The 17385-nt window shown below is 33.4% G+C and overlaps 1 protein-coding gene across 2 annotated transcripts in view; it reads left to right on the top strand.

The window, feature by feature from the left end:
- The window catches only part of Pkn2 (protein kinase N2), a 119822-nt gene that overhangs the window by 85070 nt on the left and 17367 nt on the right, over positions 1–17385 (top strand). For both annotated transcript variants that reach the window (XM_076863612.1, XM_076863611.1), the window contains exons 9-15: positions 9206–9349; positions 9670–9745; positions 10411–10585; positions 13085–13211; positions 14026–14153; positions 14248–14323; positions 14401–14492. In XM_076863612.1, coding sequence (XP_076719727.1) covers positions 9206–9349; positions 9670–9745; positions 10411–10585; positions 13085–13211; positions 14026–14153; positions 14248–14323; positions 14401–14492 — 818 coding nt within the window. The remainder of the gene's footprint in view (positions 1–9205; positions 9350–9669; positions 9746–10410; positions 10586–13084; positions 13212–14025; positions 14154–14247; positions 14324–14400; positions 14493–17385) is intronic.

Raw genomic sequence — 17385 nt, 5'->3', positions numbered from 1 at the left:
ATCACCGTCACCATTGAATAAACAAAGAATGAAAGAAATCAATAGTTCGTCTTAAAATTCTAAGATAATTGTAGAAATGACCTAGATCTAGAATTCTTCTAGAAAAATTAAAATTATATTCCAGGAAGTTCCAGTGTTCTGTAAAATTGTCTCAGGAGGTAACACGGAGTCCTTTTTGTTTTGTTTTGGAATTCTATGTAAGATGTCATTTGGATTTTGCCACTTAATGTTTTTTAATTACTTACGTAATTCAGCTCCTATATTGTGCAAATTAAGGAAATTATGGTTTAAAAGTTAAATAACTAGCCTAGAGTATAATCCAGAATTCTTAATAGCTACGGACTAATGGTTCTGTATTATATCAAGTTTCTCTTCTATTTTCTTATAAAACTGGTCTTTTTTATATTATAATAGCTGAGTACAATGGTATATACCTATAATCCCAGCTATTCAGTAGGCTGAGGCAGGAGGATTGCAAGTTTGAGCCCAGCCTGGACAACTTAGGGAGACCATGTCTCAAAAAGTAAAAAGGGCTGCAGGTACATTTCAGTAATAAAGAATCTCCTGGTATTCAGTTCCTAGTACTGCTCAAAAAGGGGGGTGGGCTGTGCAATTTCTCTTTTTCCTTGAATTTCCTCCCCTTTCCTGTGATAACAAGTTTGATCAAGCTATCATGGGAGATTGAGATCATCTTAGATGTTGGTTTTTTAACTTGTAATGAAGCTATAATGGTTTTCACCTTCCTTTGGGTCTTCTAGATTCTACTATTAAATAATATATCATGAACATGTCATATCCTCCTCAGACTATGTGACTCCTTGGGGATTATCAATTATATATAAAATCAGTTTTTTTTTTTTTTTTTTTTTTTTTTTTTTTGCTCTGGGGATTAAATTAGGGACGCTTTACAATGAAGCTACATCTCCATTTATTTATTTAAGACAGGGTCTCTGTAAATTACTGAATCTAGCCTCAAATTTATGATCCTCTTGCTTTAGCCTCCTAGGTGGCTGAGATTACAGGTGCGCACCTCTGTGTCTGGACCTTTTTGTTGTTGTTCTTTGTTTTTATCATTTCTTGATCATCAGGCATTCTGCTAAATTCATTAAGGATGACTTTGTTTTTCCCTTTGCTCTAACATTTGCCATTGTTAGGAGGGACTTAAAACACACAACCCATTCAACACACCCTTATTTCAAATTTCTTGTAACTCAGCTCCATTGTACTTTTATTCCTGGGTTATTTTAGCAATAAATTTTTCTATACAACTTAAATCTATTGTTTTCATTCAAAATTATTTTAATTATACATATTTATGTAATATAGTATGATAATTTGATACATGTATGTAATGTAGAATGATTAGGGTAATTAGCATTTCCATCTCTTTAAACATTTATCATTTCATTGTGTTGGGAATCTTCAAACTCCTCCTGTCTAGTTTTCTATAAAATATATAACAAATTGTTGAAATCTTAAATTCAGTATTCCAAACTTTCGCTACCAAATCTCTTGTTCTTCTAAATGAGATAACTGCATAAAACACCTAAAATAATACCTGTACATGATAGTTGAGTAGTAAATGATAGCTCTTATTACTCCCGGCTTTGTTTTATTACCATAAAGCTAACTATTTAATCACATATTTTCATTTCCTTAATATTCTAGATTTTTTTTTTAAAGAGAGAGTGAGAGAGGAAGAGAGAGAGAGAGAGAGAAAGAATTTTTTTAATATTTATATTTTAGTTATCGGCGGTCACAACATCTTTGTACGTGGTGCTGAGAATCGAACCCGGGCCGCACGCATGCCAGGCGAGTGCGCTACCACTTGAGCCACATCCCCAGCCCTCTAGATATTTTTTATGTTATTAATTCCTTCCAAACTTCATTTCCTTTTCCGTGCACCCTAAAATCAGTGTTATTCGGAACTGTTTCCTTGCTGATGTCCCCACAACATCCTTCGACCTTGTGTTTATACCATACCTGCTGTGGAAACCCGAAACAGCAAATTATTCCTGCCATGTAGCTTTTCTACTTTCATATGCTAAGTGCTGCTGAAGTTAGTAATACAGTGTGTATTTTAGTTTCCACCCTCAGTAAGGCTTACTCTAAAAGTTAATTGTACATTTCAAATCCAACTCTTACCAGTAATTTTTGTTTCCCCCATCTCATACTCCTTTACTTCTGTTTTAGATTAAGCCCATTAGACTTCATATTCCTGCTACCATTCACTAAATTTTCTGCATCATCATCTTGGTTTCAGAGAAAGAAGTCTGTCTCATTCCTATTAGAGTCCGTGATCTAAATTGTCTTCTAATTCCCATTCTTTGTAATCTCTTAAAACCTTCTTCCATCAATTATACCTGCTGTGACCTATATATCTTAACCTCATTTCCTCTTACCTTTGATTATTATTACATATTTGCATTCCTTCCATTATTTTATTTTATTTTATCGCTTCCTTGTAGCTCTATTGATCGGCTTCTCACAAACAAGATTCTTGAAAAAGTTAATCATGTTCACATACTACATTGGAGCTTCTGTTGCTGTAATAGGTTCTAAATAAGACACATTATATATAGTTTCTCATTTAATCCTTTCAGTAATCTTATGAGATATATATATAATTATTTTAGCTGTTCTAGGGATTACTGATGTCCTAAGACTTCTAATTTTTCTCAGGCCACACAGCTAGAAAGTGAGAGAGCTGAGAATCATCACAAGTATCTTGACACTAAAGCCTAGTCTGTCTAAAATAGAAGTCTGTGTTCTTCATTATAGCTTACTAACTTGTCTGTTTCTCATCCTTCTGCCTGGGTATATTTTTTTAATTGCGTATTACAGTAAGAAAAATAATAAAAATTTAGTGCTGGGCTTCTTTTAACTTTTAGTTCTCATACAACCCTAGACAACAGATAGCATATTATTGTGCATATTTTACAGGTAAGCAAACTGAGGACCAGAAAGGTAAAAGTAACTTGTCTAAAGTTCTAAAACTATCAATGATATGGAGCTGAGACTTGAACTATTGTTCTACAAAAATTTATTCCATCTGTAGGCATAAGATAATATGATCCTAGGGCTCTACTGTACTTCCTGAGATGATTGACCTCTACCCCTTCATGTTTTACCCTTTAGTGCTGGCCTATAGTTTCCAAGTTAAAGATCAAATTATTTTGTTGTCATACAAAGTGCTTCATGATCTTGCTCTACCTGACTTTTTATCCTTATTTCCCATATGCTAGGCTTAACTACATGAAACTATATCCTCTCTAAAATATACTGTCTACTTCTTTAACCTTTGTACATTCTTTTTCCTCTGATCATTGTATCCTCTCTGCCTTCAGTCTTGTGACTCATCTCTTAAAGCCCAATTTGAGTCTCATCTTTTTCAATCTTTCTTGTACTCTTCCCTTACAAAAATCATTTTATTACTCATATTTATTTACATTTCCACCTTTCCAATAAAACTATGAACCACTTAAAAACAGGAATATATGTTGCTTATCTTTGTACCTATCACAGAAGATACTTAATTTAGATAATCACTAAGTATTAATGGAATGAATAGAAATAATTTATGCAAGAATAATTTTAAACTTAGCCTTTTTCTTTAACCTGTATTTTTTTATATCAACATACCTGAGGAATATGACATTCTGATTGATACAGTGATTCCCAAGTAGATTCCCAAATAAACACACATAACAGAATCTGAGGGACAAAGACATGTTTCATGTTTACATGAAAATGCCTTCTTCCTTACCCAGTCTCACCCTCTTCCCCATAACTGAATCTGGTTTAAATTTTCATGCCTCACCTGTTGCTAGAAAATAATTGTTCTTAAATACAGTATAAGCATTTTAAAATGCTTTTTATGCCTCTCTGACCTTTAATACTGAAGACCTCCATTTAACAATGTGAGAAATAGAAAAGAATTAGAAGTAATACTACTGTAAAGAAACTTAAGCTCAGATTAGGTTTTAAAAAATTAATTTGAGGCAAAATTAAAACCTATTAAATATATTTTAGAAGCTTAGGGATGAATTCTATCCAACGTGAACTTTCATCCCAAATTTAAAAGTTCTGAGGGTAGACTCATTCCACTGTCTGATTCATTAAACTTCTATTCTTCACCTCCTCCCCTGACATTGTATATTAGCATCCACATATCAGAGAGAACATTTCAACCTTTGGTTTTGGGGGATTTGCTTATTTCTGAATACACCTAAGTGAATCTTCACATCATGTACAACCACAAGACTGGGATCCTAATCAGAATAAGGTATACTCCATGTTTGTATAAATATATCAAAATATACTCTACTGTCATATAAATATGAAAATTTATAAAATAAAAGTACATGAGGATAAACCCACCAATGAATATGCAGAAACATAATGGAATTGTTATATGGAGAATATAAAGTTTAATCTTTAAAGAAAGAACAAAAGAATTTTAAAACATAAGCAAAGAATGAATGATAAGCCAATAAGAGTAGGCAGAGATTAAATTAATCAAATAAAATGATATCTGGAATTTGCTTCAAAATAATGCAGGAGGGCTGGGAAAGTAGCTCAGAGGCAGAGTGCTTGCCTAGTATGCATGAGGCCCTGTGTTCAGTCCCTAGCACCAGGGGGGAAATAAAAGAAAAGAAAAGGAGTGGTTAAAAGTAAAGCATGATTGACCAATAGTTGATAAATTTTTGATGCTGCGGGGAAGAACATCCAAATAGAACTTTTAAAAATAGGTAATGTTAACTTTCGATATTGAAAACTAAGAGGATAGGCTAAAACAAAAGAGTTAGCTTAGAAGATAGCTAAAGAAGTTGCCTAGAGTACAATACAAAGAGATAAAAATTTTGAAGGAAAGTCTGAGAGACAGGAATAAGAATTAAGATAGAATAAGAATTAAATGAAGTTCCAGAAGGATGGAGTAGAGGACAAAGGCTGTCTGAAACAGTAATGGCTGGATTTTCCAGAATTGATGACAGTCACAAATTTTCAGATTTGAGAATACAAGTACCTTAAAGGGTTAATAAGGTAGCTAATTTAAAAACTCAGCAATGGGTGGGAGATGTGGATTGGATTTAATTAAGAATGTAATTGTTATAGAGGCAAATGTTTAATTTGATCTTCATGAAAAGAGAATTTGGACTGGTATGAGGAAAAACTAGTGGGGAAATCATAGGTAACAGTATAGATTTTGGTTGAAGAATAAGATAAAGTTTGGAAATAGGAACAATGTGTATTAAGTCATGGAGGAAGAAAAGTATATAATGAGTCGGGAATAAAAGGGAAACTATGTAACTTTAGCAGATATTAATTGACATGTTAAGTGACTATGTACACTCAGCACTTAATAATTTCTATCATAATTATTTACTTGTCTTTTGCACTACAAAGGGAGTAGAATTATCCACATCACAGGTGACTTCAAGCAGAGATCACATCCTTATATTCTTCATTTTCTCTATCCTGCTCTCCTCTCTCTATTTCTCATCCTCCCAAAAGGCTCCAAGGTTTCACATACATTTCAGCTCAAGAGTCTCCCTCACTGGACTCCTGAACTTGAAAACATATTACTGTTTCCTCAGGTAGTTGTTTTCTGTTTGTCTCTAGTGGATTCCAGTTTTTTTTTCTACCCCATCCTATTCTGTACTTCTATAGATTAGTGTGTGACTTTGAAATTTACTGGGCTCTGATTTAAGATGAAAGACAGTGGGAGATTAGTGGGCAGAAGGAAAAGGCAATCAGGATTTTTGTTTCTCTTCCTTCATCACTACTTTGCTGTTTTTCACAGCAGTGTATCTATGGCTACACCTCCTGCTGGAGAGTTTCTTTTCCAAGATCCAGTCAGTCTCAGTGGATCTTGTAATATTGCTTTTACACATTTAGGCTAGGGTTGGACTACTGCTTGTCTTTCAATTTTTGTTCTTTGTTAGTTCCTTAACTTTCATCACGCCTCTGAAAGCAGCCAGTTTCCCAAGGCTGTGTTGTCCACAGAAGCCTATTGAACACTAATAAATATGACATCTGTCATGTGTATCTTTGTGAAAACATCATCATTCCTCAGCTCTTGAATTTCCTAAGCTTTGAGTAATTTTTACTATTGTAGCAACAGAAAGTTCATGTTTTGCCTCTTTTCAGTAGTGGAGGCTTACTCTCCTTTTATTAAAGTTCCAAAACTTTCTCAGTTCAGTGTTCTTGCTGTTCTAGTAATTTTTTTTTCACAGTATGTCTCTAGAACAAAAGAAATACCCAATACTCCATTTATTAAGAAGTAGTTAATAAGTAGTGTTTATACACTAGATAATTAACCCCAATAGATTTTGAAAAAAAGTATTGAGAGAAAAGAGTCTTATTTCATTCTTATATAACTGAAATTAACAAATGGGATGTCTACCTGTTGTACATTGTATTATTTCTTAAAGCCTTGAATCAAATGGTTCTTCATTTCCTCTTCCGCAGATTTTTCATATGAAGTTGCTTTTTATTATTGTGAAAACCTAGCTTAGCATAGATATGATGTCATCAAAAGGCATGTATGTAGTATTCTAATGGTGAAACTATGAATTACCTTGAGCTAGTGGTTCCCATGGTGTCCAATAGATGTCAGTGTATCCTTTGAAAAATGAAAGTATTCTCTGGCTGATACCCAGAGCTTTTCAACAACCATTTAGAAACATCAGCCTTCTTTGTGCTAAATGTATACTGTTTCCATTATTTGGGGAGTTTTTGTTTGTTCTTTGTTTTGTTTGGCTGCTGTTATTTTTTTTTTTTTAATTGCCACACATTTTTTAACTTTTTGCTTTCCTTCCTTCACTATGGGTAAAGCTGATTCAATGTCCCTCACCTTTTTCTGTTTATATTCAGGCCTTAGAGAGATAAGCCACACAGATTTCTTATTTCTCTCATACACTTTTCTCATTGATCGTAGATTCAAATACAGCAAAATGAAACACAGGCATTCATGGTCTGCCAGTACTGCGAATTAGTTAACTTAACTCAAATCGTACCACTAAGCTTTTTTTTTTTGGCTGGGGGGTAGTAGATTTCTTCCATCTAGAATTTCATTATTCCTGTAGTTTTCAGTTATATATGAGCATGCCCTTGCCTTTTGACCAGATCTCCTTTATCTAGGAAATTTCTACGAAAGCAGCAGTCAAACTTGCATGTTAAATTCTAAACAGTAGTAGCTGCTTCAATTCTGTATCCCAGGCTAATTTACCCAAACTGCACTTGATATCAGGGGTTAAAAAGGATTGAGGATTCATGACATAGATTATGCAGTACTGAAATAAAAATTTCTAGATCACAGCCATCCCCCCTCTTATGTTCTTAAGAGTGATTTTGACAGGGAACAATGCAAAGCAATAAAAAGTAAAGAGGTTTATACCTAATTTCTCATTATAGAGCTCTAGGAAATCTAGCTTAAAGTCTATCCCATCCTAAATCTGTAACACATTTCCATTTGAAGCATGGAATAAAAAGCCTGAGGAAAGAGATGAATCAATATGTTAAGTTTACCAGAATGACTAGAATAAATAACAAATGAGGTGAGAGAATCCACTTTCATCCAGGGTAAAGCATAATTTCAGAAATGTAGCAGCGTGAAAGTATGAGAATCTGTAAAAAATACTGATGCCATCCCCAGCTTCTGTGCCACTTGTATCTGCCTGTCCATAACAAGTTTTCTTCCCTAAGGAAGAAGATAGGATAAAGTAATCCTCTCTCTTCTCCTAGTCTAAAAATAAGTAATCTAAATTACCATTTCCCAAATAGTTGTTCTACCATCATATTTCATAAAACAACTGTTACCAAAATAATTAAGCTTTTAACTTGAATGCAGTGTGATAATATTAGTATCACATCTATTCTCTATACCATTTGTTAATCCTAAAGTAATAATTATTATTCTCATTCTTTCCCTTTCATGATAAGCATCCTCTTCCATATTAATTATGAGTCAGAGGGAAGAATTGAGATAGGAAGCCCTGGAATCACATGCCATTGATATGTTGTTCTGAGTCTTTTCCTGATCGGCTATGAGTCTCTCTGAAGCATTGTGTTATGACAGATTTTTATCATGTTGCATTTTTATAAGTGTTTATCTATTCATTTGTATCAACTAGTTTTATAACTTAAGGAAAGAATTTTTATTATGTATATCAGAAACTTATGCATAGCTTCATAAATTGAAATTTGTCATATAAAAGAAGTAATTTATTACTTTGTAGACCCTAAAGAGAAAAGTATTTTTCTCTCTTTCTGGAATGTCTGCATAATCCTGAGAAAATAATGGAAGAGTCTAGTACTTTGTTATAATTAAAATGTATAGAGATTATAAGATATGTAGAGGTCAGTTTATGACTTGACTCCAACTTATAAACTACATTCTGTGTTTGCATTTAGTAATAGGTTGTAAAAACTTTAAATATGTTTCCTCCTGAAGCATTGTTTTTGATGATTATCATGTATTCTTTCCTAAGGATATGTTACATTTAACTGGTTCCTATGTTTTCAGTATTAAAGTTCTTACTACTTTGGTGTTCTTTTTTAAAATGTTATAATACATAAACATTTTAAGGCAGAAAGCATAAGCTGAATATCCCCTTTCTTCCCTACCTACTCAGGCTGCTGCACTTACTAGCCTTGCTACCAGCTAGATTTTTTTTTTGAAGATTAAATGATCTAATATTAATACTCTTAAAGTGCTTGCCACAGTGTGTGGCATATTGTAAGTGCAGAATAAATGCTATTTGGAGATCATTCCCTTGCTCAACAGTGGGAAAGAAATAAGGTTTGACATGGATTCTGTGAGGCAAGTACTGGGGTCTTTTCACAGTAGCATAGCAAGTGATACATATGAGAAAGGGAAATAAGAAAGTTTGAAACTTTAAATGGGAAGACTTCTGTGGGCATTCATCTGTACTAGTGGTTCCCATATGCATTCTTTAAGTGTACTTTGGAAATACCTTACCTAGAGAATGTCTTCTTGAGTTTGTGCTTTTAAATTAAAATGTATTAGTTTATTAAAAGAATATACAATTAAGAAACATTATAGAATTTTATTTAAAATAGTGTTATCTTTGTGTTACCTTTGTTTATTGTATTTGTATCTCATATTTTTTGTGATATTTTAATCAAGTGTGTGTCCAATGATGTCTTTCTGTTTATTTATTTATTTTTTTAATTATCCTAGTCACGTGAACTGGAAATTTCAGTTTATTGGCGTGATTGGCGATCTCTGTGTGCTGTAAAATTTCTGAGGTTAGAAGATTTTTTAGACAACCAACGGCATGGCATGTGTCTATATTTGGAACCACAGGGTACTTTATTTGCAGAGGTAATAAATGTATTTTATTAACTGTGTATAACTACAATTGAAATTATGTATAGGTAACATGATGTAGAATTGGAAAGAGTGTTAGGCTGAAAGACTAAGATGACTTGAATTCTTGACTCAGCTCTGCCACTGAATAGGTATGTGACCTTGAGAAAAATCATTTATCCTCTCTATATCTGTTTTCTCATCTAGAAAATGAGAGGATTGGACGAAATTATAGCTAAGATTCCCTTAAGCTTAAAATGCTATGAGTTTAGTGGATTTCATGAACCATAAATTCAGTGCTATTTTCATGTCACCTTGAATTTTCATCACTGCAGGTTACCTTTTTTAATCCAGTAATTGAAAGAAGACCAAAACTCCAAAGACAAAAGAAAATTTTTTCAAAACAGCAAGGTAATTACTAAGAATCAAATATAAAATGTTCTCGTGTTTTATTAAATCTTAAAAGTAATATCCATATGTAGTTTCTTTTTAGTTGTGCATTTATTTCTAGAATTTTATTACAGAACATTTTAGTTTACTATCACCCAGCTTCAGCAGTAATCAACTGATGGCCAATTTTGTTTTATTCACATCCTGTCTGTCCATACTCCTTAATCAGATTATTTGAAGCAAACTCAGACATTAGTGAATCATCCTTAAATATTATAGTTTGGCTGGGTGTGGTGGCACATGCCTATAATCTCAGCACCTGGGGAAGCTGAGGTAGGAGGATGGTAAGTTCAGGGCCAGCCTGGGCAATTTAGCAAGACCCTGTATCAAAATGAAAATAAAGGACAAAAAAACAAACAAACAGAAAAACCCAACTAGTTTGTGTCTTTAAAAGAAGAGATTCTTTTTAAAACCTTAACTACATATGTATAACAATTTCTTACCTATTTATTTTTTAAACTAATTTTGCACTAATATTTCATAGCAAATAGTTAAAAATAATCTTTTATAACAAATTTTGTTCTTCATTAATTTTAAACTGATGAATGTAAATTTTTTTAATTATGGCTTTTGGTAATATATAAAGAAATTACTCGTTCTGTTTTCTTTATTCACAATATCTATAGGCAAAACGTTTCTCCGAGCTCCTCAAATGAATATTAATATTGCCACATGGGGAAGGCTAGTAAGAAGAGCTATTCCTACAGTAAATCATTCTGGCACCTTCAGCCCTCAAACTCCTGTGCATGCAACAGTGCCAGTGGTTGATGTGCGTATTCCTGAGCTAGCACCTCCAGCTAGGTATGTGTCTAAGATTTTTAAGCATATCTTACACAAAATAGTTATTGGGACATTTGTACATATTGATTACCGTGGTTATTGAGAACCTCAGTTTTTTCCAAGTAGTATTTTTATTTATTTTTTTCTTTTATCATAGGTATTTATTTGTTTTTATTAGCACATGTGTAACAGTGGGGTTCATTTTGACATAATTATGCATGCACTGGATACAATTTGCTTCATCTCAGGCCCTAGTATCCTCTTTGTTTTAGTCAGATTTTCAACACTGTGACCAAAGGAAAAATTTATTTGCCTACTGTCTCAGAGGTATCAGTGCATAGATAGCCAACTTCATTGTTCTAGGCCCATAGTGAAGCAGAACATTATGGTGGAAGAGCATTGCAGAGCAAAGCAGTGGCACTGATATTTATTTTTCATTTCTTCTGTATGAAATATTCAGTGTTTGATTGTGGTTTAGTAGTTACAAATTTTTGGTTTCTACTTGCCATAGACCATTTTTTATTTCAGCTTCAATTCTGAAGGATAGTTTTGCTGGATATAGCAATCTTGGCTTGAACTCAGTATGTTCAGGACTTAATATATATTACTATAATCCCTCCATGTTTAGGGTCTTGACTGAAAAATCAGTAAAATTCTAATTGGCTTACCTCTAAATGTGACTGTTTTTCTCTTGTTGCTTTGAGAATTCTGTTCTTATTTTGTATATTAAGAATCTTATTTATAATTTATCTTGATAAGGACCTTTTTTGATTTTATTTAGCAGGAGCTCTAAATACTTCTTGAATTTGCATTTCCATCTCATGATTGAAATTTGGAAATTTTTCTGATATTTTTTGGGGGGATGGTACCAGGGATTAAATTCAGAGGCACTCAGCTACTGAGCCACATTCCCAATCCTATTTTGTATTTATTTAGATACAGGGTCTCACTGAGTTGCTTAGCACCTCAATTTTGCTAAGGCTGGCTTTCAATTTGTAATCCTCTTGCCTAAGCCTCCCAAGCCACTGGGATTACAGGCATGCATCACCATGCCCCGCTTCTAATTATAATTTCATTGAAAATGTTGTACATTCCTTTAGTTTGTATTTCAGTTCCTTTATGTATACCAGTGGTTGTTAGGTTAGGTCTCTTAATATTATCCCTGATTTCTTGACTAATCTGATCATGGTCTCTTACCATTTTTTCTTTGTTGTCAACTTTATTTTCAAGATTTTATACTTGGTCTTTGAGGCCTGAGATTCTGTCTTCACAGTGCTCTGATCTATTAGTGATGCTTTCAACTGAATTTTTTATTTGTTTATTGAATCTTTCATTTCCAATACTTCTGTTTGATTCTTTTTCAGAATCTCTCTTTATTGAAATGTTCTTTTACTTCCTATATATTCTCTCTCAGTTAATTCTTATATCTTCTTTTAGTTTATCAATTATTTCAATCATCAATTTCCTAAATTCTTTTTCTGGCATTTCCTCCACTGTGATGTCCATGGGGTCACTTGTGTTGTGGCCTATTTGGGGTGTCTTGTTCCCTTGATTTTTTTCATATTATTAGTATTTTTGTTCATCTTCTGGGATGATTCTCTCTTCTACTTTTATATAGTTTTTAGTGAGCTGCTTTCTCTTGACCCAGGTCTAACTTGCTACTATGTCCAGTCTCTAATACCACATTGAGAGGAGATAGTAATCCCTAGTAATTACAGGCACTTCAGAACAAAAGCCTTATGCTAAGAAATCTTTTTAAAAAAAAAAAAAAAAAAGCTTATTAATAATGTTCTTCAGCAGCTCACTAATCTGTTGTTCTTGGTCACAATTTTTAAGTAGGGTGTTTTCTTTCTGGGGTTTCAGTTATCATGCAGTTTATTTTCAGCTCTGACCCAAAGTGGTTGAACTTGTTAGTGGCATCTGTGTTCACCAAAGGGTGAACTTTCTTGGATGCCTGTGGGGTTGGGGGGGATGGGGTTGTGATCAGAACTATCCATGCAAAACGGTAGTGAAACTTTCATGTACTGGAGATAGGAGAATAGAATGTGTCATTCTATCTTCTAGGTCTTTCTAAGCTTGGAAGAGATGTCTTCGGGCTCACCAGATTTGTTGTGAATTGAATACCCCAATGTCAGCCAGGCTACTGATCCCAGCATTCAGATCACCTGTTTCAAGTGAAAGAGTTTTTCACTCTTTTCAGCATTGTAGGCTCCATTTGCTGGTGCTGAATTACTGTTTTGATTTACTCTTGGAAAGCTATGATAGAGTGGCTTCCTCTGAACCTCCTTATTCCATTCCCCAAAGGCATAGACTCATTATGATACCTTATTCCTGTCATTCAAATTGTAAAAAGCAAAACAAACGAGAAATGCCTCCTTCCTCTACTGTACCATCTTGCCATCTCAAATGATAGTTTTAAACAAGTGCTCTGTTTACTTTTCAAATGTTCAATTGCTTTTATTTAATAAATTAGTGAATATTTTGATTACTATTTTGGTGAATTGCTTTATCTTTTGTAAGTGATTCTACAGTAACCAAATTGGACTTTGATCTTGAGCCGGAACCTCCTCCAGCCCCACCAAGAGCTTCTTCCCTTGGAGAAATAGATGAATCTTCTGAATTAAGAGTTATCGATACACCTGGACAGGCAAGACATTTAAGACTTTGTATAATTCTTTTTTGCCACATGAATGCATAGTAAAAGTATCGTAGTGAATAAGAGCAATTTCAATTTAAAGTTTATCTGTGAACTATTTATACTTCTTATGAATGGACTGTTTTCATTAAATTAGACTAAGTTGACAAGAAATTACAAAATTATTAGTGTTGGCATGCCATTGTCATTAGCTGTTAAGCTAAAAAAGATAGAATAGGTTTCTTTAGCTAAAAAGGAGCATAGTAGCATGGTTGATATTTGTTGTCATATTACCTGAAATACTATTTATCTTCTAACTTGGTTAATAATATGCTATATACGTATTATTATAAAATTAATGCTAGGGATGTGGCTCAATGGTAGAGCACTTACCTGGCATGCATGAGGTCTTAGGTTTTTTCCCCAACACCCCCCAGCCCCGCCCGCCACACCTCCTCTCCCCTACCCTTCACTCCCCCTCCCCTCCACCCCCCACCAAAAAATAAAGAATAGCCAGCTAAGTTTTTCATCTCTAGTACTTGTATTGACTGTTGGAATATTTTTGTTCAACTTTATGATTACCTAATAAATCAGGGTTTTTTTTTTATTGTTGCTTTTCATTTTTATATGGGGGATTAAACCCAGGGTGCTTAAACACTAGGCCAGTCCTTTTTTATTTTTTTATTTTGAGGCAAGTTCTCACTAAGTTGCTGAGGCTGGCTTTGAACTTGTAATCCTCTTGCCTTAGCCTCCCAAGCTGCTGGATAAATAAGTTGTGTTTTGTTTTATTATTTTCATGGTTTAACAAGTATTTAATATCTTATAGGACTCAGAAACAATTTTTGATATTGAGAATGACAGGAATAGTATTCTTCCCAAATCCCAGTCTGACTATGAGCCTGATATTCAAGACTCAAGCCTAGGATATAGTGGTCAAGAACTTGAGGATAGAAGGTAAAGAACATATACGTGTATATATAGTGTTTTGCTACTACATATTGATATCATATTTTATTGCCTTGTATTTAATTGAAATTACTATTTTCAGATCTGAGCAAAGGTTTCAGTTTAATCTACAAGATTTCAGATGTTGTGCTGTCTTGGGAAGAGGACATTTTGGGAAGGTAAGCATTTGAAGGTTCGTGGATACCTATAAAATTAAGAACTAAAATGGGAAATAATTATTTTAATCTCATTTCAGGTGCTTTTGGCAGAATATAAACACACAAATGAGATGTTTGCTATAAAAGCCTTAAAGAAGGGAGACATTGTAGCTCGAGACGAAGTAGACAGGTTAGTTTTTAAAAATTGAAATTCTTTTCCTGAAAGTTGTATTTTAAGAGAATGGATGAAATAGGAAAACTTTCTAATTTTGTCATAATATGTAAAGAAATTAGTGTATTTATGTTTGGCATAAGGTACATTCCTAGCCAGTTCCTTTTTTTCCCTTCTTATGACAACTGATAAATGGATACCAAGGAAAGATAGTGAAACATTTAAACTAATTAAGTTAACGGTTTTGTAAATGGAAATGTTAAAGTATTTATATGAAAATTTTTAAAAAGAGTTTAATAAATGTAAACTATTGTGGATATATTTTTTTATATTTTATAGTTGTAAATGGACACAAGACCTTTATTTTATTTATTTATTTATTTTTATGTGGTACTGAGGATCCAACCCAGTGCCTCACATGTGCCAGACAATCACTCTATCACTGAATTCCAATCCTAGCCCAGATATATCTTTTTATACATTTCTTAAAATGCAAGGACTTTGAGGATAAAAATTATAATCAGGTTAAAGAATACACTTTAAATGATTCTCTTAATTGAATATGGAATATTATTGTGTAAAAATGACATTTATCACAGAGGTTTTCATTTGACATTTAGTAACATTTTTTCTGTCACTAGTAGAGAGCGTCTAATGATTTTAATGGAAAAGAGTCCTATATAATGAAAAGAACCCTGATCTATGAGTTAACAAGGATGTCTTTTCTAGTCCTGATTGTTTTTCCTTAGTAATGATTTGACTCCAGAGGATTTCACTGAACATTTTTGAGCCTCAGCCAGCCCCCATATATTTAAAAAATATGTAATTTTTATAACATTTGCCTTACTGAATTAAATTGCTACTTTTAATGTTTTTCCCATCATATAAGTAGTTCTTAGAATTAGGACAGGTCTTAAACACTTGCAATGTTTTCTTTATGAAAAAAATAACTTTTCTTTTTAAGTTTACCTGTTTATTTTTTTACTCTCTCATTCTCCTCAGTTACATTCAAATAAATGCTTTCTTGATACTTAGGAGTACTCATGATTTTGCTGACTATAAAATATTGAGTACCATATTACATCTTTTTTTTTTTTTAAGAGAGATGTGAGAGAGAGAGAGACAGAGAGAATTTTTTAATATTTATTTTTTTTTTAGTTTTTGGCGGACACAACATCTTTGTCTGTATGTGGTGCTGAGGATCGAACCCGGGCCGCACGCATGCCAGGCGAGCACGCTACCACTTGAGCCACATCCCCAGCCCCCATATTACATCTTTAGATCTGTGTTTTTATGTTGTATAAGCAGATGATTAAAACAAATCTTTGATATGCTGTTTATACTTGAAAAATAACAGAAGAGTCAAATGTTTTTCTTTCCTAGAATAGAATAATAATTGCTGTCGTGTTCCTCGTGACTAAAACACTCAGGTTCACTCCAGGGGAACTGGGCTGCACAAAATAAACACACAAGAGACAGAGATACCTTTTTCTTATGAAAAAAAATCATTTTTTTTTTCTTGTAATGGGGATTGAACCTCAGGATGCTATACTACCAAGCCACAACTCCAGCCCTTTTTATTTTTTATTTTTAGATAAGGTCATGCTAAAAAACTTGGAATCCTCCTTCCTCAGCCTCTTGAGTTACTGGTTTATTAATATATCCCACCATGTTTGGAAAAACACAACAATAAATTTTTTGTTAGATATGGGTCCCATCTCCAAGGTACTTCATTAGGTATTTGCAAATATTCAAATATTCCAAAATGGAAACACCACTCCCAAGTATTTCAAATAATGGGTACTCAACCTATACTACTTAATTCTGGTGGTTTATGTAGATTTTTGCTATAATGTTACTACTTTGAACCAAGTCTTTGTAGGAAAACATAATCCTAAAACCTTAGCCTTATTATAAATAATGATGTGGTTTTCCACTAACTAAAATATGTATTCAAGTTTGTAGCATATCTGATAATGTGTTGAACTCCAAAGGAAGTACACCAGAATGGATAGAATTAAACTAGTCACTTCAGAAAACAAGTACTGATAAATTTTATAAATTAAAGAGGCTCGATATGTTTGAGTTCAAAATAAGCAATAGAGACAACAGCAACTCATAAGATGGAGGACATCATGGTATACTGATGGATTTAGATAAGGTTTTATTTTTAATATATTTTAGGTAGGGTTTTATAAAGGAAATTGAATTTGTGTTCTATGAGAGATGAAAGATATTAAGTTTAAAGCTTTGAATAAGGTTGGATTATTGTATAGACTTTAAGGAGAATACACAATTTAGTAGTGTTGGGACAGGTTAAAGATTTTTGTGTAAATAGCTTTTAGGTTTGTTTTTGGTTTTGGTACTGGGGATTGAACCCAGGAATGCTTAACCACTGAGCTATACTCCCAGCCCTTTTTATTTTTTATTTTGAGACAGGGTCTCACTGAGTTGCTGAGGCTAGCCTCAGTCTTATGATCCTCCTTCCTCAGGCTTCTGAGTCCATGGGATTACTGGTATGCACCACCAAGCCCAGCTACAATAGCTTTTTTTGTGTGTGATGTAAATGCCTAAAATTAAATGTATTGTGACAACTGGGGTCTTTACAGTGTCTAATTCTATTTGATTGTCCTATGACATCTATCTAGTCCTTGTCACTATTGTCAGAGGATTCCTTTAAATGCTTTAAAATCACTCTCAGCAATAATCCAATCAATGATTCTCAATCTTCTATACCTCTTACATGTTCAGCACAGGTGTAACGTAATGATCATTCAATTGAGAATTAGTGAATTAGTTGAGTCACCCATGAAATCACTCATAATTAATTATGATTTATTCATAAATATAAAAACATAGACAATGAAGAGCCTGTGCTTCCTGGGCTCAGTGGTGCACACCTGTAATCCCA

This window comes from Callospermophilus lateralis, chromosome 7 (genome assembly GCF_048772815.1).
Source record: "Callospermophilus lateralis isolate mCalLat2 chromosome 7, mCalLat2.hap1, whole genome shotgun sequence".
Lineage (NCBI taxonomy): Eukaryota > Metazoa > Chordata > Mammalia > Rodentia > Sciuridae > Callospermophilus > Callospermophilus lateralis.
This window is presented reverse-complemented; position numbering and strand designations above follow the sequence as displayed.